This window comes from Scylla paramamosain, chromosome 2 (assembly GCF_035594125.1).
Source record: "Scylla paramamosain isolate STU-SP2022 chromosome 2, ASM3559412v1, whole genome shotgun sequence".
Classification (NCBI taxonomy): Eukaryota; Metazoa; Arthropoda; class Malacostraca; order Decapoda; family Portunidae; genus Scylla; species Scylla paramamosain.
Window position 1 is genome coordinate 41,579,317 of NC_087152.1, and position 25,000 is coordinate 41,604,316.

A 25,000-nucleotide genomic window follows, 5' to 3' on the forward strand; every position below is an offset into this window, starting at 1 on the left:
ACTGCCACGCGTAGACTTGATGGCTTCTTCTTCTATAACTCATATTTCTTCTCTTGTCTTCCTGCATTTTTATGAATAGAACACACACCCCACAATACAGGTCTTAAATATCACAAGTTTCTATAACTCACATTGCACACGCCCGAGCCGCCTCCCATGTACCCTGCACACATCATGTCTAGCATCACTTGGTCCGGCCCGTACACGTCTGTGCACTCCTGGTCAGTAAGGGTCGGCAGCTCCACGGCACGAAGGTCTTTGCTGATGCTGCCGCCGTACTGAGAAAGAGACAACAGGCCTGTATTCAGAAACGCTTTGCTCTCTCACCACATCATCAGCCGGATTTTCATGTGTTTTTCGTGTTAATAATGTAAAAATGTTGTTAATCAGTCATTAGAACCGTTAAAAAATAAATTAAATTAAAAATATCTGTATTCAGAAACGTTTTGCCTTCTCACCTCGATTTATTTCAAGAGGTTCTACTGTATGTTTTTTTATTTTTATTCCAGTAACAGATTAACAAGATTTATATATTATTAACAGGTGAAACACTCTTGAGAACCATGCTAATAATATCTGTGGCCTTTAAAAATAGTCGGAATTAGAGAGCATGTGTTTCAAAATACGGGTCACAGAGAAAATGTGTGAGCGTGCAGGAGGGACTCAGGAAAATATAGAGGGAGAACGAAAGGAGTGGAGGGAGAGATAGTGGCGAGTTAGAGAGGGAGAGAGGATGAATGAAAAGGTGTAAAAGGAAAGGAGGGACTGTGGAGAGAGAGAGAGAGAGAGAGAGAGAGAGAGAGAGAGAGAGAGAGAGAGAGAGAGAGAGAGAGAGAGAGAGAGAGAGAGAGAGAGAGAGAGAGAGAGAGAGAGAGAGAGAGAGAGAGAGGGAAAAAATAAGAATAACGGGAAGGGATGGAAGGAAGGAAAGAAAGAAGAAAAATTTTTTTAAAAAGTAGGAGAGGAAAGGAGGGAGAGAAAAGTGAGAGCGAACTGCAAAGGGAGCTAAAGTAAGAGGGAGAGGAGATAGATTGAGGGGAAAGGAGACTGGAGGGAAGGAAAGAGGAAGAGAGAAGGAACGGGGAAGATGAAAGGGAGGGAGGAAAGAAGGAAGATTGAGGAAAGGAAGGGGAGAGAAGAGAACAAGAATATAAAAAAAGTGAGGAGGGGAGGCAGAGGAGGAGGAAAGATAAGAGGGAAAAGAAGTAAGAAGGGATGTGAAGACAGAGAGAGAGAGAGAGAGAGAGAGAGAGAGAGAGAGAGAGAGAGAGAGAGAGAGAGAGAGAGAGAGAGAGAGAGAGAGAGAGAGAGAGAAATAAATTAATATACAAATAATAGGATTTTTATGTATAAATGTACTGGTTAAGTGAGTGAGTGAGTGAGTGAGTGAGTGAGAGAATAAATGGATGGGTGAGTAAAAAAAGAAGCAGCCCAAAGAAGTATGACAAAGAAAAAGAGAAGTAGAAAAGACGAAGAAAACGAAAGGGAAAGGAAAGGAAAAAAGAAAATTAAAAAGAAGAAAAGACGAAGAAAAGAAAAAAGGAAAAGAAGAAAAAAGAAAACAAGAGTGAAGAACAACAACAACAACAACAACAAGACGAAGAAGAAGAAGAAGAAGAAGAAGAAAGCAGCAGCAACAACAACAACAACAACAACAACAACAACAACAACAACAAATAAAAAAGAAAAAGAAAAAAAGAAATAAGATAAAAGAAAAAAGAACAAGAACAAGAAAAAGAACCCATAATAGCGAAAAGAGTTAATGAATGACTCAATAATACGTAGCTAAAGAGTTATGGCATGAAGTGTCTGTCTGTCTGTCTGTCTACTTGTCCTCCAGTGTCTCACCTGAGTGTATCCCCAGCCCACAGCCGTGCACATGGCGGGGGGCGTCTGGTAGTCCCGAGGCAAGGGCACCATCTCCACCAAGCCTTCCGCCAGCATGAAGTGTCCTGATGTCTGTGGGAGAGAAGTAATTACAAAGAAACTTAACTCTTCTGATTCTTAAGTATGATAGGCTGAGAATATACCTCTTCCTCCTCCTTCTCCTCCTCCTGCTCCTCCTGCTCCTCCTCCTCCTCCATAGCCTCCACCATGCCTTCAGCCAGCGCGAAGTGTCCCGACTCAGTAATCAGGCAGGTTGTTAGTGCTGAATTATTAGGAAACTTTAAAAGAAGATTAGACAGGTTTATGGATGAGGATGACAGGTGTAAATTCGCAGGTGTCCATGTCTTGTATTGCTACGTGTAGGTCTGATGGCTCCGTCCATTAATTAACTCTTGCTTTTCTTGTGTCTTTGTGTTCTTATGATCTAAACTTCGTTGTGTGTTCACGCCTTACTGATCATTACAATCCAAAGTGTAAAGAAGTTTTCAGAATGACAAAGGCGACAGGCGAGAGAGAGAGAGAGAGAGAGAGAGAGAGAGAGAGAGAGAGAGAGAGAGAGAGAGAGAGAGAGAGAGAGAGAGAGAGAGAGAGAGAGAGTGTGTGTGTGTGTGTGTTTAGGAAAAGGTTTTATGTTTATATGTATTCATTACGCTTTTTTTTTTTCATTTTGCTAGTCCATTTTAACTTTTTTCGCACAATATTAACTGCAGTTGTTGTGATCAATAAAATAATCTAATCTTTTCTGTGTGTGTGTGTGTGTGTGTGTGTGTGTGTGTGTGTGTGTGTGTGTGTGTGTGTGTGTGTGTAGCCTACCCTGAGAATGGCGATGTCGTTGGCTCCCGTGGTGGAGGTAAAGTCGTGCGTCACCTTGAGGGCGCCGCGGTGACTCTGCTCCAGCCCCGAGGTGTGGCCCAGGTCTTGCTCCCCCGCCACCACCTCGAGGGAGGAAGCCGAGTACCTGACCAGACGGGGAGAGAGGAAACGTTAGCAGGTACAGGAGAGAGGGAAGAATAGGAGAGGAAAGAGAGATGGAGAGGGACGAGGAAGGAAGAAAGGGTTGAGGGACAAGGAAAGGAAAAGAAAAAGGAGTGGGAAAAAGAAAGGAAGAAAAAGGAGTGGTAAGGGGCAGGGAAAGAAAAGGGTAGATAGGAGAGGGAAGTGGAAAGAAGAGGAAAGAAGTGGAAAGGAAGAGGGAAAAGTAAAGTAGGGTAGGAAAGGAGGGAAGGGAAAAAGATTCTGAAGGAAATGGAAAGGTAAAGGAGAAGACAAAGAAGAAAAAAGAAGGAAAAGGAAAGAAAGAAAAGAAGAATGAAAGAAAAGGGAAAGAGAGGGTAGGGAATGGACGAGGAGGGAACGGGGTAGGGAAAGATAAGGGGAGGGAAGGGAAAAAAAGGGAGATGGAAAAAGAAAAACGAATAGGGGCAAAGGAAGAAAAAAGAAGAGGGAAGGATTTTGAAGCTGCTTGCAGCTTCCCTCTTCTTATGTTCATAACACGAGAGCGAGACGTGAGAACACAAACCTAGAGACCTGACCACCCAAGCATCGCAGGGCACGCCAGGACCCGCCGTGCCAGGAACTTATCCTCAAACACTTCTGCGCTGCACCCCGACTACATTCAAAAGGCTCTAATTGAAGTGACACGGATTTTTAAATGGGTTTCTTATGGTTCTAGCGACAGATGAACAAAATTTCTACGTTATCAACTGGGGAAACACTCTTGAGAACCTGACTAATCATCTCTATGGCCTTGGAAAATAGTTGTGGTGAGAGAGCAAAGCGGTGCAGAATACGGGCCTAGACCCACACAAGAAACGTGCGTCTCGTCAGAAACTCCAACGCCAGCACCTACCCGTCGAGGCACTGCGCCGCCGTGAGGACGTGGTTGGTGTTGAGCAGAGTGCCGCCACAGATGAAGGACTTGCCGAACAGAGAGTGGTGATACAGCGCCACCTGCAGGAGGAGGAGGAGGAGGAGGAGGAGGAGGAGGAGGAGAGATGGGGGAATAGCAGGAGGAGGAGGAGTGGACCAGATAGAAGAGGAAGTAGAAGAAGAAGAAGAAGAAGAAAAGAAGAAGAAGATGTAGACGAGGAAAAAGTAGACGAGATAGAAGAGGAGAAGTTGACGAGATAGAAGAAAAAGAAGAAGAAGAAGAAGAAGAAGAAGAAGAAGAAGAAGAAGAAGAAGAAGAAGAAGAAGAAGAAGAAGAAGAAGAAGAAGAAGAAGAAGAAGAAGAAGAAGAGAAAATATCAATAAAATTTTAAAGAATCAATTGGAATTGAAGAGTGAGCCATGAGATCAATGTACTCGCTGACAGATCATCTTCACATAGCGTCTTCAGTGTATTTATCCATTAATGTATTATCAAATAGCATTTTCTTTTCTAAATAAAGTAAAAGAATAAGTAAATGAAATAAGAGAAGTACACACAGATAACGAGACTTGAATGCTTCAAATGAAGAATGAAAATAAAATAATAAAAGTACAGACAGACAGACAAGATCTGAGTACCGTAAATATATAAATAAAAACAAGACGTTTAGACAGACAAGATCTGAGTGCCGTAAATTAAGAATATAAACAAAAGAGAAATTTAGAGAGATAATTTTTAATCGAATAAATAGAAAGAAAAATGAAAATTAGATAAATTTAAACAGACAGACTTTAACTTGAGTCCCCTTAAATAATAATGAAACTCTAAAGATAAAAATAAGAGAGACGGACAAAACAGACGGACAAAACCTGAGTATCGTAAGTAAATAATAAAATAATGAACAAATTAAATCAAAAGAAGGGACAGACGAGACTTGAAATTAGACATAAAGACAGACTGACTGATAGAACTTGAGTGCCGAAAGTGAAAAAAATAAATAAATAAAATACAGAAATACAATAAGACAAAAAATCAAGCTGAATTCTTGAGCGTCGTTGTACAATGAGAAGCACGCAGTAATGGTCTGACTGAGTAGCGGGTGGCAGCACGCTCCCTGTCAGGCCTGCCACGTGTCTGCCCCACGCACCACGGAGGGGAACTGGCCCTGGCTGGTGACGTTGCCTCCCACGATGCGGGTGTGACGCAGGGCGGGCGTGTGGCGGGCCGCCCTCGGTATCCTCTCCACCTGCCTGCCGTTCACTTCTATAGAAGGGAAGAGAATGATGAGTGAGCTTAGTACATAAAAACTTAAGAACATAAGGGTTGATGCGAGAAGCCATCAGCCCTACTACACGTGTCACTCCCTGCATGAAACACACCTGCCTGTTTCCACTCATCACCCCCATCCATAAATGTGTCTAATCTTCTAATGACGCAACACTAGCAACCTGATTACTGAGTTTATTCCATTTATCTACCACTATTTAAAAAGCTATTTCTTCCTCTTTCCCATCTCTTGTTTAGATCTAACTATCAACCTTCAACCTGTTATTTATTCTCCTGGCCTGATTACTGACCCTGAGAATTTTGCTTGTCATCCCTCTTATGTCTCCTATACTACCTAAAGACCTTTATAAAAAATATATAAAAAGTTACCAAAAATCTGAATTGTGTCTTGAAACTTCTCTCTTGAAACTGTTCAAGTGAAAGGCAGGAGAGAATATAGAAGCAAGCAGGGAGTTCAGAGTTTACCAGTGCAAGGGATGAAAGGCTGAGAATACTGGTTAACTCTTACATTACGGAAGTGTAGAGAATAGAGGTGAGAGAAAAATATAAAGATACATTAGTTTTTGCCGCAGGAAGAATAGGAGGAGGAAGAGGAGGAGATTGAAATAACAGAGACAAGCGAGCAGAGTCAATAGGGAGTTTTAAAAGATTAGGCAGTTTTATGGATGAGGATGATAGCTGGAAATAGGCAGGCATGTTTATTTACCTACCGTTTTAACACTGAGGTAACCCTACACCACATTAAATACTACATTACGTAAAGGTGGAACAAGAGAAGAAGAAAAGAAAAAGAATAAGAAAAAATAAGGCAGCACAAGTTAGAAGGAAGAGGAAGTGGAGAAGACGGATGAAACAAGAAGAAAACAAGCAGGATAAAGCAGGATAAACAGGATAAAGGTTACAAAAACAGGACACTGACGAGGGGACCCTAGGAGATCCCACAAGCCATGCTACATCTCGTTCACGACAACCCTCACTTCTTTTCCCTCTCCTCCACTCTCCTTCACTCGTGCGTTCCTCCATCAGTCCATCCCTTCCTCCCTCCCTACCTGTCAGACAACACAGCACCACCACCACCACCACCAGGCGATACGCAGCACGGGACGCTCGCTGTGACGTGTCCATGGTGTCTCTCAGCTTCTCTGTGACCCGCTCTCTTATACACCACTGAGTCTCTCTCTCTCTCTCTCTCTCTCTCTCTCTCTCTCTCTCTCTCTCTCTCTCTCTCTCTCTCTCTCTCAGCCTAGGATAACACCTGCTTGTCCCCACGGCCACAAGTGTAAACAGAAACTACTGTCTCACCCCACCACTGAGAGAGAGAGAGAGAGAGAGAGAGAGAGAGAGGCATTTTGTCTCTACCACACTTGATAAGTTTGAATGAATATTATTTTGGTTTCCAGTGATATTTTCATGATTCCAGTGATTGTTTAGCTATGGAGGAAAAAAAGAGCACTCACAAGAACCTTTTATTTATTCGTAAATTAATTATTATTTTGTCTTATTTTCTATATTTATTTTCGTGCATGTATTTTATTGATCCATTTTTTTTTCATTTATTTATTAGTTTGTGTGTGTGTGTGTGTGTGTGTGTGTGTGTGTGTGTGTGTGTGTGTGTGTGTGTGTGTGTTCGTCGGTTTATTACGGAGATGAAGAGCATGCACATAAGGGGGAAAAAAAAAGAGAAAGGAAGAGGAAGGAGGGGAGGAGGAAGAGAAAGAGACATGGAAAGAAATACCGAAGAGGAGGGGAGATGAGGGATGCAGGGAAGGAAGAAGAGGGAAGGAGAAAATAGGGATGAAGATTGGAAAGATGCAAAGAGAAAAACAAAAAATATATATTAAAAAAAAAAACACGGATTAAGTGATCGAAGGGGTAAATTTTAGGGAAGAGATGGAAAGAGAAGTGGGAAAAATGTAAAGAGGGAATTGAAAAGAAAAGGAGAAGATGACGGGAGAATGTAAATGGAAGAAGAGAAAATGAGAGGTGAGGGGAGAAGAAAGGGAATGAGAGAGAGAGAGAGAGAGAGAGAGAGAGAGAGAGAGAGAGAGAGAGAGAGAGTTAGTGACGGAGGGAAATAGAAGGGAAATGGAATGAGAGAGAGAGAGAGAGAGAGAGAGAGAGAGAGAGAGAGAGAGAGAGACAGAGATTGTTGTCTTATCACAGTGATTAGTAAAATCGTGGAGAATCAACATCTGCTAGCTCTCTCTCTCTCTCTCTCTCTCTCTCTCTCTCACACAACTTTAATAGATATCCAATTGCCGGGAAGTATAATTTCTATAGATTTTCTGAACCTATTAAAATTCAGCAGGATACAGCAATAATACGCAGTATCTTGAGATCCATAAGAATCTCAGTAGATCTGATGTCTTGGTAGATTTGGCAGCACTTGCAGAATAGTGATTGTTATCAGGTATTCGGATATTGGCAAGAACAAAATGAGAGTCAAGAATTAGCTAAAACTGCCATAACATCAGGAGACACAGATAAAACAGTGTATTACATATTTAGGTTAAAGGAAATAAATGTATCAACGGCATATCAGTCCTTTATTCTTTGTTTGATGACAGAAGGCGAGACCTGTGACCCACAAGACCAATCAGCACGTGACACTCACCGGGACAATTTTCCACAGTAAAGAAACAACACCATCTCTCCCCTTTTTTGTCAATAGCAGCAGTAACCACTGACTTCCAAACCCAAAGGATTGAAAAGGTGAGTGTGAAAATGTACTCCCCTTTTAAAAACAAAAAACGATAATAGTAAATAAATGAATAAAGAAAATAATGCATATGACAAACACACTTAGGTACAAGATTAGGTTTGAGAGAATGGATGATGCAAGAATAGCAAGGAAGGTGTACCTGTGGAATGAAAGTGGACGCAAATGGAGGAAGAGGTGTGCATGAGAATGACAGACAGGAGTGGATTACAAGTAGTGTGGGAGATGAGAATGGCTGGGAAGAATCAAAATGAGAGTGAATGAGTGGTAACAAGAGGAGGCAGAGTGGGAGCTGAATGGAATGTGAGAAAATGGGAGAATGAGATAGACAGAGAAGTGAAATGTGTGAGACTAAATGAATGGAAGAATGAGATGGAGAGCATCACCCCCACCTCCATTCCCCCCTCCCCCTTGCTTGCCTAGTGCAGCTACTCACTGCTCACCTGTGTGTGAGAGCATCACCTCCACCTCCATCGTCCATGTTAATAAATATATTTATAAACGTGCGGAGAATTTAAAAGTCACGTGTAAGAAATGGAGTCAGTTGCGTTAGATTAAGTTTAAATTCTGCCTCTTACTTAATGTGAAATAGTAAATAGAATAATATAAAACGTTATGAAACCCATGAAACAGTAAGGAAGAAAAACTGTTTGGGTGTTTGTTGATGAATATTTATAAACGTTGCTGAAAAAGTCTTGTGTGGAAGAAAAGTAGTTACTTGTGTTAAAGTAAACTGATATTCTGCCTCTTACAATGAAATAAAAAAATAAGTAAATAAAACATAAGGTCAACATTATAAACGTAGCTTAGAAACTCGTGTACCTGCACTAGGCAAGGAGGGAGGGGGATCATGGAGGTGGTGCTCTCACACACAGTTGAGCAGTGAGTACCTGCACCAGGCAAGGGGGGAGGCGGGGCATGTAGGTGGTGGTGTTTTCGAGTTTCGTGTGTGTAGCAGAATGTCAATATAACAATTTAAATGTTAAAATGTGTAGTATGGATATCAATATGAATACAGATAATATAACAGATTAACTTGAAATTAACTTTGTAGCGAAAGAAGTGACATGAAGAAGGAAGGAAGGAGTTAAAAACTGAAATAATCGTGGCACAGGTGTGTGGTGCAAATGTCAGCTTATGTAAGGTACAAATATCGATTTTAAATACAGGTAATGTGATAATAAACCAACTGTAACTTTAAATTTGCATTATAATGAGAGAGCAGCAGTTAAAGATTCAAGTGTTTCGAGACTAAATGAAAAGTCTGTTGTGTGTTTGTTGCAGACTTGAAATACAGATAACATGACCCACAAAACTAACTTAACATTACATCATACTAAATCAACCTTAACTTCACCCTAATTTTGCAGGAAAAGAGAGAAGGAATTAACTTCCAGTGTTTTCGAGACTGAGTGAGTAGTTCGGCTTCGTGAACCTAAGCTACGCCTCTTCCCCTTCACTTTCACTTACCAAGACACACGGAGGCACGGACAAACGGACACCCCTCGCTCTCACTTTCTGCCAAGATGCACGAACGCACAGACATACGTGATTACATCAGGTGGAATGTGTGTGGAAGTGTGGATGAATGAGAAAGTAGTGGTGGTGAAGGTGGTGGGTATTAGCAATATAGGTGAGAAGCCGGTAGGTGTGGGCGTGAGTGGGTGTGTGGGTGGTTATGTGGATTGGTGTGTGGATACTTGGGATTGCTGTGTGGATGAGGTGTGGGCGTGGATGGTTGAGTGGATATATGGTTTGGTGTGTGGATATTTGGATGTGTGTGTGTGGGTGTTTTGAGACAGCCAGTGTGTGCGAGCGTGCGTGCGTGGGTGTGGTCGGTCTCCTATGGGTGTGGTACAGATGAAGAGGCGTGTGGATGAGTGTGGGTGTTGGTAGTATGAGTGATGTTTCATGGGTGTGTGCGTGCGTTCATGCGTGTATTATAACAATTAGTCCTGTATATCAGTCCTATATATTAAGTGCAGTATGTGATAATACAAGTTATTATTTGTGTGTATTTTCCGAACTCCATTTTTTATCAGTAATATTGCATGTCATTGAAAGACTTAACTATCTGATTGCTTGTTAGTGATTCTAAAATTGTTTCGTATTATGACGTGTAGCACTCAGAATATTTGTTTGTTCCATCTGTATTTGATTCTTTTATTATATATTGGTGTTTAATTGGGTAATATTGCATTGTTAGAAGTGTTGTATTGGTGTTAGATCATTATACTTATTTAAATGTGCATCTATATTTAACTAATTGCTTCATGACTATCACATTACCACAAATTTTTTTCACTCGTATTGTATTTTTTTCTATTACGTAACTATTGCTATGTTACAGAAAATACCATTAGCTACTTAAACTATACGTCATACTTTACTCCTCCTTAACGACTGTACCACAAAAAAAATCACTGGTTTATTGACTTTTCCTCATTTCCATTAATTTCCATCCTTTTTTCACTCATTAAATGAGTAAATTATCCTTCGTTTGTTAGACCTTCAATCCGTCATCAGTCATTTAAGTCAGGGATGAAATAAGTTTATACAAGGGTAGAGATAGACACGAGCCCATATTTTGAAAAGCTTTGCTTTCTCGCCACTAATTTCCAAGGCCATAGATGATTAGCTGGGTTCTCAAGGCTGTTTCTCCTATTAATAACGTAGAAATGTTGCTGAACAGTCACTAGAACCGTAAAAACACTCTTGAAAACCAGTGTCGCTTCAACTACAACCTTTTTAAAAGTAGGTAAGCGGATTCTCAAGGTTGTTTCTCCTGTTAATAACGTAAAAATCATGATAATCTATCACTAGAACCGTAAGAATTCCTTTGAAAACCAGTGTCACTTCAACTAGAGCCTTTTGAAAGTAGTGGAGGTGCGGCGCGGAATATAGTCAGAGATACAGACATTATGATAGCAGGGATGAAATAGTGTGACAGGGTGAGAGAGAGGTGCTGAGGCTGTGGTCAGCAGGGTGTCAGATTCCTGAGTCAACAATGGAATGTGCAAAAATTACTCTATCACTACATTTGATGTTGAATCTCCCTTGTGGACGTGTCAAAATTGATAGAAGAGGAGGAGGAAGAGGAGGAGGTGTAGGCTCTCTCTCTCTCTCTCTCTCTCTCTCTCTCTCTCTCTCTCCTGCTTGCATCTGCGTTAGTGGTGTTGACAGTTATGGTGGTGGTGACGATGGAGATCACATTGGTGGTGGTGAGCTAGTTAGGTAATGATGGTGATGTTGGTGGTGAGTTAATAACTTAGTTGATAGTGGTGGTGAGTTGATAATGGTGGTGTGGTGATGATGATGGTGGTGATATGGTGGTGATAATGGTGTTGAAGTGTCATTGATGGTGCCGAGACATAATAAAGTGTGGTGATGGTGATGAGTCTAATATGATGTTGAGGTGGTGATGACAGCAGTGATGGTGATGGTGTGGCAGATAGCATAACGAGTGCATGATAGTGCCAGGTGGTCATGTGTCATGGTGTTCAGATGGAGAGAGAGAGAGAGAGAGAGAGAGAGAGAGAGAGAGAGAGAGAGAGAGAGAGAGAGAGAGAGAGAGAGAGAGAGAGAGAGAGAGAGAGAGAGAGAGAGAGAGAGAGAGAGAGAGAGAGAGAGAGAGAGAGAGAGAGAGAGAGAGAGAGAGAGAGAGAGAGAGAGAGATGTTTGTTTGGGTAACCAACATTCCTTAATATTCTGCAGTGGTTGTTTTTCTAAGCCTTGCTGACTGACACCCATTACAAGCTTGTTTTTCAGTGTCCATTATTCTGTTAGCTGTTCCTCTTCTCCTGACACTCTCCACCTCTCCTCTGTGTGTTCATGCCCATAACCTGACACTTATCTTGTTCTGTGTGTCCATAATTAGTATGAAGTTGTCAGTAATGGTGGAAGTCTAATTAATTTGTTTTTCTTCCAGGCTCAAAGGGTTCTCAATGCAACACTGCTGATTTGAAGATACTGACAAGAACTGACTGTCACCTTGCTATGTCCAACAGGAGTGTGAGTGTGTGTGTGTGTGTGTGTGTGTGTTTACCTAGTTGTGGTTTATGTGAGGGTAGTAATCTTAAGGAAGGTCTCATTTTGTGGATGGCTTCCTTGTAACTTGCCTTATCTTCTGCTCTTGTGTTAATAGCCTCTAACTTGCTGGGGGAAGGCACCACCAGTCTGCCCACCCCATAAACACACCAAAACACCTGTAAACACACAAGAACACATTAAAAACACATTAAAACATAGAAACTCCTTCAAAACACACCAAAATATCCTCAAATGCTCCCAGACACATCACCATCACTACTACTACTACTACTAACAGACCTTATACCTTACAAGAGAAGGGTACCAGTCACCCTGCCTACCACACCCAAGTTGACAACCATTCTGTCGTCACTGCAGAGAAACACAATCCACATGACCTGTTCTCCCCTGAAGCAAGCCCCTGGGGGTGTGTGGGGGTCTTGTTGGTGTCTGGGGGTCTACTAAGGATTCCTCGGAGCTTGGGGAGGGTCTGCGAGGTGTTATTGTGGGTGAATATTTAATCTTTCTATCCTGAGGTAGTCCCTGGAGATGTGTGGGGGTCTTTTGGGTGTGGGGGTCTTCTAAGGGGCTCCTCGGAGCTTGAGGAGGGTCTGAGAGGTCTCTTTGTGGATAAATAGTTAATCTTTCAATCTTGAGGTAGCCCCTGGAGGTGTGTGGGGGTCCTGAAGGTGTGCGGGTGTCCTGGGGGTCTTCTAGTGGGTCCTGGTAGCTTGGGAGGGTTTGGGGCAGTCTAATTAGGGGTCTTGAAGGGACTTGGGTGAGGAAGTTAAGTCACAGAGATCTGAGGAAAGGAATTGTTTGTCTTTCTTCCTCAAAGTAAGGTCCTGGGAGGGTCTGGAATGGCCTGGAGATCTTCCTAGGGAGTGGGGGAGGTTTGGGGGTCTTTCTCCCTCTGATAAGTTAACACCCAGAGAGAGAGAGAGAGAGAGAGAGAGAGAGAGAGAGAGAGAGAGAGAGAGAGAGAGAGAGAGAGAGAGAGAGAGAGAGAGAGAGAGAGAGAGAGAGAGAGAGAGAGAGAGAGAGAGAGAGAGAGAGAGAGAGAGAGAGAGAGAGAGAGAGAGAGAGAGAGAGAGAGAGAGAGAGAGAGAGAGAGAGAGAGAGACCATGGAGGAAAAAGGAAGGAAAGAAGGAAGCCACCAGCACATAGACATCCCAACAAAGGCTCGTGTGTCATGACGGTCTAGTATCTCAGAATTGATTTCGTACCATCTTCCTCCCTCGTTTTTATTGATCCCTGCATGGTTTGTGTATTATTTAGGGCATAGAGACGGGGTGGTGCAGTGGTAAGGGCTGCAGCTCACGACCTGGGGTTCGAGGGAAAGAGAAATTTACAAGCCAGCGTTGTCTTGGTCGTCTGCCTGGCTGGTCTGACTATTCATCTTGCTTAGGATCTTGTCCTTAAACATGCCGTGCCCTCACAAGAAGTAAAGGCCTCAGAAATAACTAATTAGGTTCTTACAAGTGTTTTCTCTTTCCTTTGGTGATCCAAAGTAATTTTGTACAACTTTTTTTTTGTGTGTATGTGCTCAAGAGAGAAAGACTCAAAGGCAAAAACAGTCACGAAGGAAAGGTTCACTAATTAATTGAAAAAAAAATAAATAAGAAAAAAACTAAAGAACCAATTTACATGGACCATAGAAACCTTCTTTAAGACGCAAATAACTTCCAGTACAGCATGTCAAAAGTAGTCAAGTTAAGATGCCGAAACATTTCCCTTCTCATTAATCTAAAGTCGCTGTTGTGGATTATATGATTCATTACATTTGTATCTCTCTCTCTCTCTCTCTCTCTCTCTCTCTCTCTCTCTCTCTCTCTCTCTCTCTCTCTCTCTCTCTCTCTCTCTCCCAATGTGCATGAGTTTATCTCCATACAGTGTGCTTATAATGGCTGTTAAATGTTAACCATTGCTCATTGCTTATTTGCAGATTCATCTCGTATTACAGGAATTCCCTTTTTCTCTATAAATCAACTATTAAAAAGTGGTAAGGACGAGCAGATACTCGTACACATGTTGGCAATCTGTTTAAAACCATTGTGTGTTGTGTGTCTGGTGGTAACTGAATACGTACAACTCAGGGCCTGTGCTTTGAAACTCTTGTTCTCTCCTAAGGACTATTTTCAAAGGACACAGATATTTGGTCAATCTTATGTTTTTTTTTTTTTATTTTTATTAATGGTGGGTAATCATTATTAGCTATCACCAAAATCATGAAAACACCTTTAAGAAACTGTTACTTTTACTTGAGCTTCTTCTCCAAAAAGCATAATAACTTTCACTAGAGCCCGTTGACCTAAAACACCGACAAACACCCCAAAACACAACCAAAACTCCCCAAAATACATCTAAACCCACCTAAGGCACCCAGAAACACACATACCCGCCCACAGCACACCCGTACCCACTCAAAACACATCCAAACTCATTCAAAACAGCCCAAAAACACTTAAAACATCCCAACACACACCCAAACTCATCCAAAACTGACCAAAACACCCTAAAATACTCCTAAGACACCCCAAATCACATCAAGAATTATAAAAAGAAATCTAAATACATAAAATAAATATATGAGACAGGCAGGGAACAGAGTATTGAGGTACAGGGGGCAGGAAGGGTGTACTAAGGAGTAGGGAGAGAGAGGGTGTAGTAAGGTGGGACAGACATTCAGACAGGGAAAGTAGACAGGGTTTATTGAGGTGAAGGACAAACAGGAATAGTTTAATGAGATGCAGGGGCGAGAAAGGGTGTATTAAGCTCTAGGGGCAGACAGGAGGGGTGTACTAAGGTGTATGAAGACAGGAAGGGTGTACTGAGATGTGGGACAGACAGACAGACAGACAGACAGAGGGAGAGAATAAAAGAGAAAATTTGAGTGACATAGACAAAGGATATGAGAGAGAGAGAGAGAGAGAGAGAGAGAGAGAGAGAGAGAGAGAGAGAGAGAGAGAGAGAGAGAGAGAGAGAGAGAGAGAGAGAGAGAGAGAGAGAGAGAGAGAGAGAGAGAGAGAGAGAGTGTACTAGTCATCTCTATCATTGAACATAAATTCCTACTTGGACTTGGATGTCTTGTGGCCGCCACCATCACACAGGAGGCCATGCAGCAGCACAGTCTGGGGAGGGAGGGTGATATAACATAGGTGATATAACACAGGCAATACTGGTAACAATTAATATCAAACTACGTAAGAGGAAGGAGAGGTAACACACAGGTAGTCAATTCTTTCAATCTATCAGCATCTATAAACATTACTAGCCTTCTGAAATCTCCATCTTTTTATCAAACAATTAGTAATGCTAGAGTTTACAGAATTAACAGATATTTTAGTTATATATCAATGAAAATATGGACTAATTACACACCTACAATTAGTTACCTGAGTTTCTGATAACACATAAGACAAAGGAACAAAAACAAGATCAATAACAGAGAACAGGACCACAAAGAATGCATATCAACTGAAGGAAAAACAATAAAAAGTAAACATTTCTGCCATATATCAGACCATCCAAACTAACACTAGGTAAACACACGTACCTTCCTTCTCCACAGCCTTCCGCCTTGCATCTTCCTCCGAGCAGCTGCCACCCACACCTCCCGGCCGTCTGCTGCAGTGATGTGGTACACTGGCATTCTGTGGCCCCACCAGAGTTGCTGGGAGACACACCAGTCTGTGATGTTGTCCAGCCAGCTATGCCATGCCCTCCTGTGCAGCTGTGGCACCAGGTTCAGACGGCCGCTCTGCACAGCCTCAGACGCCTCCTGTGCCAACTCCTTGCACCAAACGAACCTGTGTAGACATGAAAGTAAGCAAGCAAGAGAGAGAGAGAGAGAGAGAGAGAGAGAGAGAGAGAGAGAGAGAGAGAGAGAGAGAGAGAGAGAGAGAGAGAGAGAGAGAGAGAGAGAGAGAGAGAGAGAGAGAGAGAGAGAGAGAGAGAGACTTAACCTAACTTAACTGAATTAATATAAACCTAACCTGATGGAAACAAATAAATAAAAATAAAAAGCTGCAGCCGGCCTCACCTTTATTGACAGGCGCCTTTTTTATGTTCATACACATTTCCTTGGTGGCACACGCTGCTAGCCGCCCCCTGGCCACGCCCCTCGCCACCTCACTCATGTACAGATCCATTGCCCCTCTAAAAAGCAACAAATTCACCCGTATATCAAGTCTGACTCTGCGTTTGTTTACATTTCTCTGGGTCTCGGTCTGGGCTCAGGCCTGCAGGATGGGAGAATGATAGAAAACGAGAGATTTTCAGGCAAGACTAGTATAAGTTGAGGCTCTATTATAAAATACCGTGATACAATATTACTATTACTACTACTAATAATAATAATAATCATAATAATAATAATAATAGTAATAATAATAATAGTAATAATAATAATGAAAAACACACAATGCACATGATCGCAAGACCACTCCTGCACACACACACACACACATACACACTGAACATTACCTATTCACTTGAGCACATACTTGGTCATCGTCTGAGTTTTGTAGATCATGATTGACAGAGACAGAGAGAGAGAGAGAGAGAGAGAGAGAGAGAGAGAGAGAGAGAGAGAGAGAGAGAGAGAGAGAGAGAGAGAGAGAGAGAGAGAGAGAGAGAGAGAGTACTAGTCATCTCTATCATTGAACATAAATTCCTAATATATGTAAAGGTTTGTGTATACTAACCTTACTTAATGTGTATAGATTTCTGAGCATATACCAGCATCTCTTATGAGTTTATGTGTGTATATCAGATTTAGCAAGTGTATGGATGCGTCTCTAAGTGTATCCCAGTGTTTGTATACAAGTTTGTGTGTGTATACCAGACTTAGTAAGCGTGTGTGTGTTTCTAAGAATATACAACCAATAGCAAGTGTTTGTATATGTCTCTAAGTGTATACCTGTCTTAATTGTCTGTTTGTGTGCGTATACCAGCATTACATAGTGTTTGTAATGGTTTGTGTGTATACTAGTCCTTTATAATTGTTACCAACTATCCCAGCCCCTCCAGACCCACCTGAGGCATACAGCGTCACCCCAGAGTACAGCCCCAGGTTGGTCTGGCTAGCCCCGATGACGATGAAAGCAGGAACCATCATTATCACCTGCTGTGGTTGATGATGATGGCTTCTACACACACACACACACACACACACACACACACACACACAACCTCAGACAGCAATTCCTGGAACAGTATGCCAGCCACAGCAAGAGTGAGTGCGTGAACAGCCACGGCCACCAACCAGTCACTACTTCCCTACCAGAAGAACGCGGCCCCCAGAGTCAACCCAGTGGTGAAGCCTGTGCTCAATATTCTTTATCATGACTCTCTCTCTCTCTCTCTCTCTCTCTCTCTCTCTCTCTCTCTCTCTCTCTCTCTCTCTCTCTCTCTCTCTCTTTCTCATCCACCATTAGCCAGTCTCCCTCTCCCTCTCTCACCATTGCTCAGTGGCCTGTACAGCAGACACCCAGTTGTCACGGTGAAGGGATTTTCTCCAAGTACTGTACCTCCATCACTCCCTCCAGGCTCCTCCCACTTTCCTCCAGTCACTATGTAAGCTTGATGATCAGCAGCTGTCCCTCTATACCACAAGCTTCACTTTGGGCAGCTCTCTGGAGGCCTCCGAACCTGTGGGTGTAAGGTTAGGTTAGGTTAAGTTAGGTTAGGCTAGGTTAGGTTAGGTTGGTTAGGTTAGGCCTGTGGATGGTGTGTGGAGGAGGACAGGACAAGGAGACCAGTGGGAAGGCTGTGGAAGGCCTGTGAATTTCAAGGTAATGCAACACCACACACCAACAACACCAGAACAATGCCTCACCTAGCCACCCGCAGCCACATCACAGTCTCTCCCCCTCGTAAGTGATGGCAGCAGTGGTGGTGGTGGTGGTGGTGTTGCAAGGAGGAGGCAAGGCACCCATGACTGGAAAAATAGAGGAGAGTGCCTTGAGGCTGCAGGACGGGGTGTGCAGCTGTGTGAGAGACAAGAGGGTGGGTGAGAGGGAGTGGGCACATGGGAGAGAGTGAGTGTGTTCTATGGCAAGTTCTATATAGGATTTCAAGGGTGTTTTTGTATATGATAGGGAAAATATTAATACATACATACATACATACATACATACATTTTCATCTCCCAAGCACCCCTCTTCTCTTCTCCTCTTCCCTCTTCCCCTGTTTCATGCAAATAGGTCAACACACACACACACACACACACACACATTGATAGAGGGATAGATATTAGCACAGCATGATTTAAACAACTAATATAACTATCAAACACACACACACACACACACACACACACACACACTTCTCCACAAATCTGAAGGCACTGTGGTTTCCAAGCCCTTAAAGTGAAAGTGTGTTGAGGGCATAATATTGCACCACTGCCAGCATGAACTTGTCACTAAAGCTGTCATGCGCCTCACACGCCTCCTGTCACCCGCTCATGCCAGCTGCCAATGCAGAACGCACCCTCCAGCACTCAATGTTTGGGGCGATAGTTCTTTGTTAATGGAAGATAATTAGATTTTCTCTCATCAAGTTGAATTGGTTTAGCTGACACTCTCTCTCTCTCTCTCTCTCTCTCTCTCTCTCTCTCTCTCTCTCTCTCTCTCTCTCTCTCTCTCTCTCTCTCTCTCTCTCTCTCTCTCTCTCTCTCTCTCTCTTTTCACGATTGATTCCAAAGGCCACAAAGATGATTAGCAGAGGTTTTCGTGAGTGTTTCTCCTGTTAGTAATGTAGGAATGTTGTTAATTTGTCACTAAAACCATGAAAAACATCCTTAAAAACCTGTGCCACTTCAAATAGAGCCTTTTTAAAGCGTGTTTCTCCCATCAGTAGAGTAGAAATGTAGTTATTTATTTATATTTTATATATAACACACACACAAACACACACACACACACACACACAGGTGGTCTGGCAGGGAAGTGTTATGAGAGATGTACAAACGCATAGCAAGGCAAGGCACACAGCTTTCACACCCACCTCACACTCACTCACAACACTCTTTCAACACCTTAACCTTTGTTGGGGAAGAGAAGCACTACTGCCTTAACCTTACAAATACACTTATTATAGCTTATCTCTTACATATACGAAGATAAAGCACACAACTTTCACCGTTACTCTCACCCACAACAATCTTTCAATGCGTTAATCCTTGTTGGGAAAGAGAACCACTAAAATATTATCTCCTACAAATATATTTAAACACTCACTCAACACTCAACACCTTAGCCCTTGATGGAGATGAGAAGCACTCCTATCCTAACCTTACAAGAGCACTCACTAAAATCTTATCTCCTACATATACCAAAACAAAAACACAATTTTCACCCTCACTCACTCAACACACAACACCTTAGCCCTTGATTGAGATGAGAAGCACTCCTACCCTAACTTTACAAGAGCACTCATTAAAATCTTATCTCCTACATATACCAAAACACACAATTTTCACCCTCACTCAATCAACACTCAACACCTTAGCCCTTGACGGAGACGAGAAGCACTCCTACCCTAATCTTACAAGAGCACTCACCAAAATCTTATCTCTACTCCATTCATTGATCCATACACCAACCCAGTTACCCCACACAAGACTCAATGCACCACAAAGTTATACACATTCATCTATCTATGCCACACTGACTATTGAAGTTGGTGGAGCACAGGGTGAACCAAAGGGCATCAGCTCCACACTCTGGGATGCCTGTGGGGAAGTTCCTCCTGATACCAGTGAGTACCTCTTCTGTATTCAGGCTCCCCTCCATCCTCTCACACAGTACCTGAAGGCATGAGGGGGTGGTGAGAGGATAAGAGGCTACGAGGGAGGAGGAAAGGGATGAAATGAGGTGAAAAACAGAAGAGAAAACAGATGAGCAGGAAAATGGAAGCAGAGAAGAGGAAAAGGAAGAAAAGAGAAGAGATGAAAAGACAAAGAAAGGGAGAAAAGAGAGAAAACAGAATTATAAACACAATTTTTGCCATCGCATCTAAAAATCTCTCTCTCTCTCTCTCTCTCTACAGTGCTCCGTTCAAAAAAATACACTTGCTAAGAAGCTTTCACAAATATTCATGTATCAACTGCTGTCCAGATACTGCTCACCACACCCAATGAACATCAGTACAGAACACACTCCAGCACCAGCAAGTCACGCACCTCCAGGGACGCCCCACTGATCACATCCAGGGGGTTTATCACATTGCCCCAGGACTTGGATGTCTTGTGGCCGCCACCATCACACAGGAGGCCATGCAGCAGCACAGTCTGGGGAGGGAGGGTGATATAACATAGGTGATATAACACAGGCAATACTGGTAACAATTAATATCAAACTACGTAAGAGGAAGGAGAGGTAACACACAGGTAGTCAATTCTTTCAATCTATCAGCATCTATAAACATTACTAGCCTTCTGAAATCTCCATCTTTTTATCAAACAATTAGTAATGCTAGAGTTTACAGAATTAACAGATATTTTAGTAATATATCAATGAAAATATGGACTAATTACACACCTACAATTAGTTACCTGAGTTTCTGATAACACATAAGACAAAGGAACAAAAACAAGATCAATAACAGAGAACAGGACCACAAAGAATGCATATCAACTGAAGGAAAAACAATAAAAAGTAAACATTTCTGCCATATATCAGACCATCCAAACTAACACTAGGTAAACACACGTACCTTCCTTCTCCACAGCCTTCCGCCTTGCATCTTCCTCCGAGCAGCTGCCACCCACACCTCCCGGCCGTCTGCTGCAGTGATGTGGTACACTGGCATTCTGTGGCCCCACCAGAGTTGCTGGGAGACACACCAGTCTGTGATGTTGTCCAGCCAGCTATGCCATGCCCTCCTGTGCAGCTGTGGCACCAGGTTCAGACGGCCGCTCTGCACAGCCTCAAACGCCTCCTGTGCCAACTCCTTGCACCAAACGAACCTGTGTAGACATGAAAGTAAGCAAGCAAGAGAGAGAGAGAGAGAGAGAGAGAGAGAGAGAGAGAGAGAGAGAGAGAGAGAGAGAGAGAGAGAGAGAGAGAGAGAGAGAGAGAGAGAGAGAGAGAGACTTAACCTAACTTAACTGAATTAATATAAACCTAACCTGATGGAAACAAATAAATAAAAATAAAAAGCTGCAGCCGGCCTCACCTTTATTGACAGGCGCCTTTTTTATGTTCATACACATTTCCTTGGTGGCACACGCTGCTAGCCGCCCCCTGGCCACGCCCCTCGCCACCTCACTCATGTACAGATCCATTGCCCCTCTAAAAAGCAACAAATTCACCCGTATATCAAGTCTGACTCTGCGTTTGTTTACATTTCTCTGGGTCTCGGTCTGGGCTCAGGCCTGCAGGATGGGAGAATGATAGAAAACGAGAGATTTTCAGGCAAGACTAGTATAAGTTGAGGCTCTATTATAAAATACCGTGATACAATATTACTATTACTACTAATAATAATAATAATAATCATAATAATAATAATAATAGTAATAATAATAATAGTAATAATAATAATGAAAAACACACAATGCACATGATCGCAAGACCACTCCTGCACACACACACACACACATACACACTGAACATTACCTATTCACTTGAGCACATACTTGGTCATCGTCTGAGTTTTGTAGATCATGATTGACAGAGACAGAGAGACAGAGAGAGAGAGAGAGAGAGAGAGAGAGAGAGAGAGAGAGAGAGAGAGAGAGAGAGAGAGAGAGAGAGAGAGAGAGAGAGAGAGAGAGAGAGAGAGAGAGAGAGAGAGAGAGAGAGAGTACTAGTCATCTCTATCATTGAACATAAATTCCTAATATATGTAAAGGTTTGTGTATACTAACCTTACTTAATGTGTATAGATTTCTGAGCATATACCAGCATCTCTTATGAGTTTATGTGTGTATATCAGATTTAGCAAGTGTATGGATGCGTCTCTAAGTGTATCCCAGTATTTGTATACAAGTTTGTGTGTGTATACCAGACTTAGTAAGCGTGTGTGTGTTTCTAAGAATATACAACCAATAGCAAGTGTTTGTATATGTCTCTAAGTGTATACCTGTCTTAACTGTCTGTTTGTGCGTGTATACCAGCATTACATAGTGTTTGTAATGGTTTGTGTGTATACTAGTCTTTTTTAATTGTTACCAACTATCCCAGCCCCTCCAGACCCACCTGAGGCATACAGCGTCACCCCAGAGTACAGCCCCAAGTTGGTCTGGCTAGCCCCGATGACGATGAAAGCAGGAACCATCATTATCACCTGCTGTGGTTGATGATGATGGCTTCTACACACACACACACACACACACAACCTCAGACAGCAATTCCTGGAAGAAGAGAGGACAGAACAGCATGCCAGCCACAGCAAGAGCGAGTGCGTGAACAGCCACGGCCACCAACCAGTCAGTACTTCCCTAGCAGAAGAACGTGGCCCCCAGAGTCGACCCAGTGGTGAAGTCTGTGCTCAATATCCTTTATCATGACTCTCTCTCTCTCTCTCTCTCTCTCTCTCTCTCTCTCTCTCTCTCTCTCTCTCTCTCTCTCTCTCTCTCTCTCTCATCAACCATTAGCCAGTCTCCCTCTCCCTCTCTCACCATTGCTCAGTGGCCTGTACAGCAGACACCCAGTTGTCATGGTGAAGGGATTTTCTCCAAGTACTGTACCTCCATCACTCCATCCAGGCTCCTCCCACTTTCCTCCAGTCACTATGTAAGCTTGATGATCAGCAGCTGTCCCTCTATACCACAAGCTTCACTCTGGGCAGCTCTCTGGAGGCCTCCGAACCTGTGGGTGTAAGGTTAGGTTAGGTTAAGTTAGGTTAAGTTAGGTTAGGCTAGGTTAGGTTAGGTTGGTTAGGTTAGGCCTGTGGATGGTGTGTGGAGGAGGACAGGACAAGGAGACCAGTGGGAAGGCTGTGGAAGGCCTGTGAATTTCAAGGTAATGCAACACCTCACACCAACAACACCAGAACAATGCCTCACCTAGCCACCCGCAGCCACATCACAGTCTCTCCCCCTCGTAGGTGATGGCAGCAGTGGTGGCGGTGGTGGTGGTGTTGCAAGGAGGAGGCAAGGCACCCATGACTGGAAAAGGAGAGGTGAGTGCCTTGAGGCTGCAGGACGGGGTGTGCAGCTGTGTGGGAGACGAGGGTGGGTGAGAGGGAGTGGGCACATGGGAGAGAGTGAGTGTGTTCTATGGCAAGTTCTATATAGGATTTCAAGGGTGTTTTTGTATATGATAGGGAAAATATTAATACATACATACATACATACATACAAACATACATACATTTTCATCTCCCAAGCACCCCTCTTCTCTCCTCCTCTTCCCTCTTCCCCTGTTTCATGCAAATAGGTCAACACACACACACACACACACACATTGATAGAGGGATAGATATTAGCACAGCATGATTTAAACAACTAATATAACTATCAAACACACACACACACACACACACACACACACACACACACACTTCTCCACAAATCTGAAGGCACTGTGGTTTCCAAGCCCTTAAAGTGAAAGAGTGTTGAGGGCATAATATTGCACCACTGCCAGCATGAACTTGTCACTAAAGCTGTCATGCGCCTCACACGCCTCCTGTCACCCGCTCATGCCAGCTGCCAATGCAGAACGCACCCTCCAGCACTCAATGTTTGGGGCGATAGTTCTTTGTTAATGGAAGATAATTAGATTTTCTCTCATATCAAGTTGAATTGGTTTAGCTGACTCTCTCTCTCTCTCTCTCTCTCTCTCTCTCTCTCTCTCTCTCTCTCTCTCTCTCTCTCTCTCTCTCTCTCTCTCTCTCTCTCTCTCTCTCTCTCTCTCTTTCACGATTGATTCCAAAGGCCACAAAGATGATTAGCAGAGGTTTTCGTGAGTGTTTCTCCTGTTAGTAATGTAGGAATGTTGTTAATTTGTCACTAAAACCATTAAAAACATCCTTAAAAATCTGTGCCACTTCAAATAGAGCCTTTTTAAAGCGTGTTTCTCCCATCAGTAGAGTAGAAATGTAGTTATTTATTTATATTTTATATATAACACACACACACACACACACACACACACACACAAACACAGGTGGTCTGGCAGGGAAGTGTTATGAGAGATGTACAAACGCATAGCAAGGCAAGGCACACAGCTTTCACACCCACCTCACACTCACTCACAACACTCTTTCAACACCTTAACCTTTGTTGGGGAAGAGAAGCACTACTGCCTTAACCTTACAAATACACTTATTATAGCTTATCTCTTACATATACGAAGATAAAGCACACAACTTTCACCGTTACTCTCACCCACAACAATCTTTCAATGCGTTAATCCTTGTTGGGAAAGAGAACCACTAAAATATTATCTCCTACAAATATATTTAAACACTCACTCAACACTCAACACCTTAGCCCTTGATGGAGATGAGAAGCACTCCTATCCTAACCTTACAAGAGCACTCACTAAAATCTTATCTCCTACATATACCAAAACAAAAACACAATTTTCACCCTCACTCACTCAACACACAACACCTTAGCCCTTGATTGAGATGAGAAGCACTCCTACCCTAACTTTACAAGAGCACTCATTAAAATCTTATCTCCTACATATACCAAAACACACAATTTTCACCCTCACTCAATCAACACTCAACACCTTAGCCCTTGACGGAGACGAGAAGCACTCCTACCCTAATCTTACAAGAGCACTCACCAAAATCTTATCTCTACTCCATTCATTGATCCATACACCAACCCAGTTACCCCACACAAGACTCAATGCACCACAAAGTTATACACATTCATCTATCTATGCCACACTGACTATTGAAGTTGGTGGAGCACAGGGTGAACCAAAGGGCATCAGCTCCACACTCTGGGATGCCTGTGGGGAAGTTCCTCCTGATACCAGTGAGTACCTCTTCTGTATTCAGGCTCCCCTCCATCCTCTCACACAGTACCTGAGGGCATGAGGGGGTGGTGAGAGGATAAGAGGCTACGAGGGAGGAGGGAAGGGATGAAATGTGGTGAAAAACAGAAGAGAAAACAGATGAGCAGGAAAATGGAAGCAGAGAAGAGGAAAAGGAAGAAAAGAGAAGAGATGAAAAGACAAAGAAAGGGAGAAAAGAGAGAAAACAGAATTATAAACACAATTTTTGCCATCGCATCTAAAAA

The 25,000-nt window shown here is 42.8% G+C and overlaps 4 protein-coding genes across 7 annotated transcripts in view; 1 reads left to right on the forward strand and 3 right to left on the reverse strand.

Moving 5' to 3' along the window:
• Window positions 1-6,216, reverse strand: part of LOC135115258 (trypsin-1-like) — a 7,593-nt gene extending 1,377 nt beyond the window's left edge. Inside the window, exons 1-6 of the mRNA XM_064031810.1 lie at window positions 6,094-6,216; window positions 4,905-5,020; window positions 3,737-3,837; window positions 2,701-2,845; window positions 1,849-1,959; window positions 132-278 (exon numbers count right to left, since the gene is read on the reverse strand). Coding sequence (XP_063887880.1) covers window positions 132-278; window positions 1,849-1,959; window positions 2,701-2,845; window positions 3,737-3,837; window positions 4,905-5,020; window positions 6,094-6,169 — 696 coding nt within the window. The 5' untranslated portion in view covers window positions 6,170-6,216. The remainder of the gene's footprint in view (window positions 1-131; window positions 279-1,848; window positions 1,960-2,700; window positions 2,846-3,736; window positions 3,838-4,904; window positions 5,021-6,093) is intronic.
• The window catches only part of LOC135107510 (uncharacterized), a 59,142-nt gene extending 43,416 nt beyond the window's left edge, over window positions 1-15,726 (forward strand). The window contains exons 3-4 of the mRNA XM_064017472.1: window positions 11,692-11,774; window positions 15,365-15,726. Of these exons, the coding sequence (XP_063873542.1) occupies window positions 11,692-11,774; window positions 15,365-15,610 (329 nt within the window). The 3' untranslated portion in view covers window positions 15,611-15,726. The remainder of the gene's footprint in view (window positions 1-11,691; window positions 11,775-15,364) is intronic.
• Window positions 7,572-22,379, reverse strand: LOC135115275 (uncharacterized). The gene is made up of 9 exons (XM_064031876.1): window positions 21,999-22,379; window positions 19,979-20,086; window positions 19,469-19,604; window positions 17,633-17,783; window positions 17,256-17,445; window positions 15,836-16,034; window positions 15,350-15,602; window positions 14,866-14,924; window positions 7,572-11,968 (listed from the first exon to the last, which is right to left on the reverse strand). The coding sequence occupies exons 1-5, from the start codon at window positions 22,005-22,007 to the stop codon at window positions 17,367-17,369; spliced, it is 483 nt and encodes a 160-aa protein (XP_063887946.1). The 5' UTR covers window positions 22,008-22,379; the 3' UTR covers window positions 7,572-11,968; window positions 14,866-14,924; window positions 15,350-15,602; window positions 15,836-16,034; window positions 17,256-17,366.
• Window positions 20,605-25,000, reverse strand: part of LOC135115233 (valine--tRNA ligase-like) — a 5,778-nt gene continuing 1,382 nt past the window's right edge. Inside the window, exons 4-8 of one of the 4 annotated variants that reach the window (XM_064031782.1) lie at window positions 24,651-24,786; window positions 22,808-22,958; window positions 22,421-22,610; window positions 20,974-21,089; window positions 20,605-20,764 (exon numbers count right to left, since the gene is read on the reverse strand). In XM_064031782.1, coding sequence (XP_063887852.1) covers window positions 22,532-22,610; window positions 22,808-22,958; window positions 24,651-24,786 — 366 coding nt within the window. In that variant the 3' untranslated portion in view covers window positions 20,605-20,764; window positions 20,974-21,089; window positions 22,421-22,531. Of the gene's footprint in view, window positions 20,765-20,973; window positions 21,173-22,420; window positions 22,611-22,807; window positions 22,959-24,650; window positions 24,787-25,000 lie in introns of those variants that run through there. The other 3 variants (XM_064031776.1, XM_064031790.1, XM_064031798.1) reach the window with 3 other exon arrangements.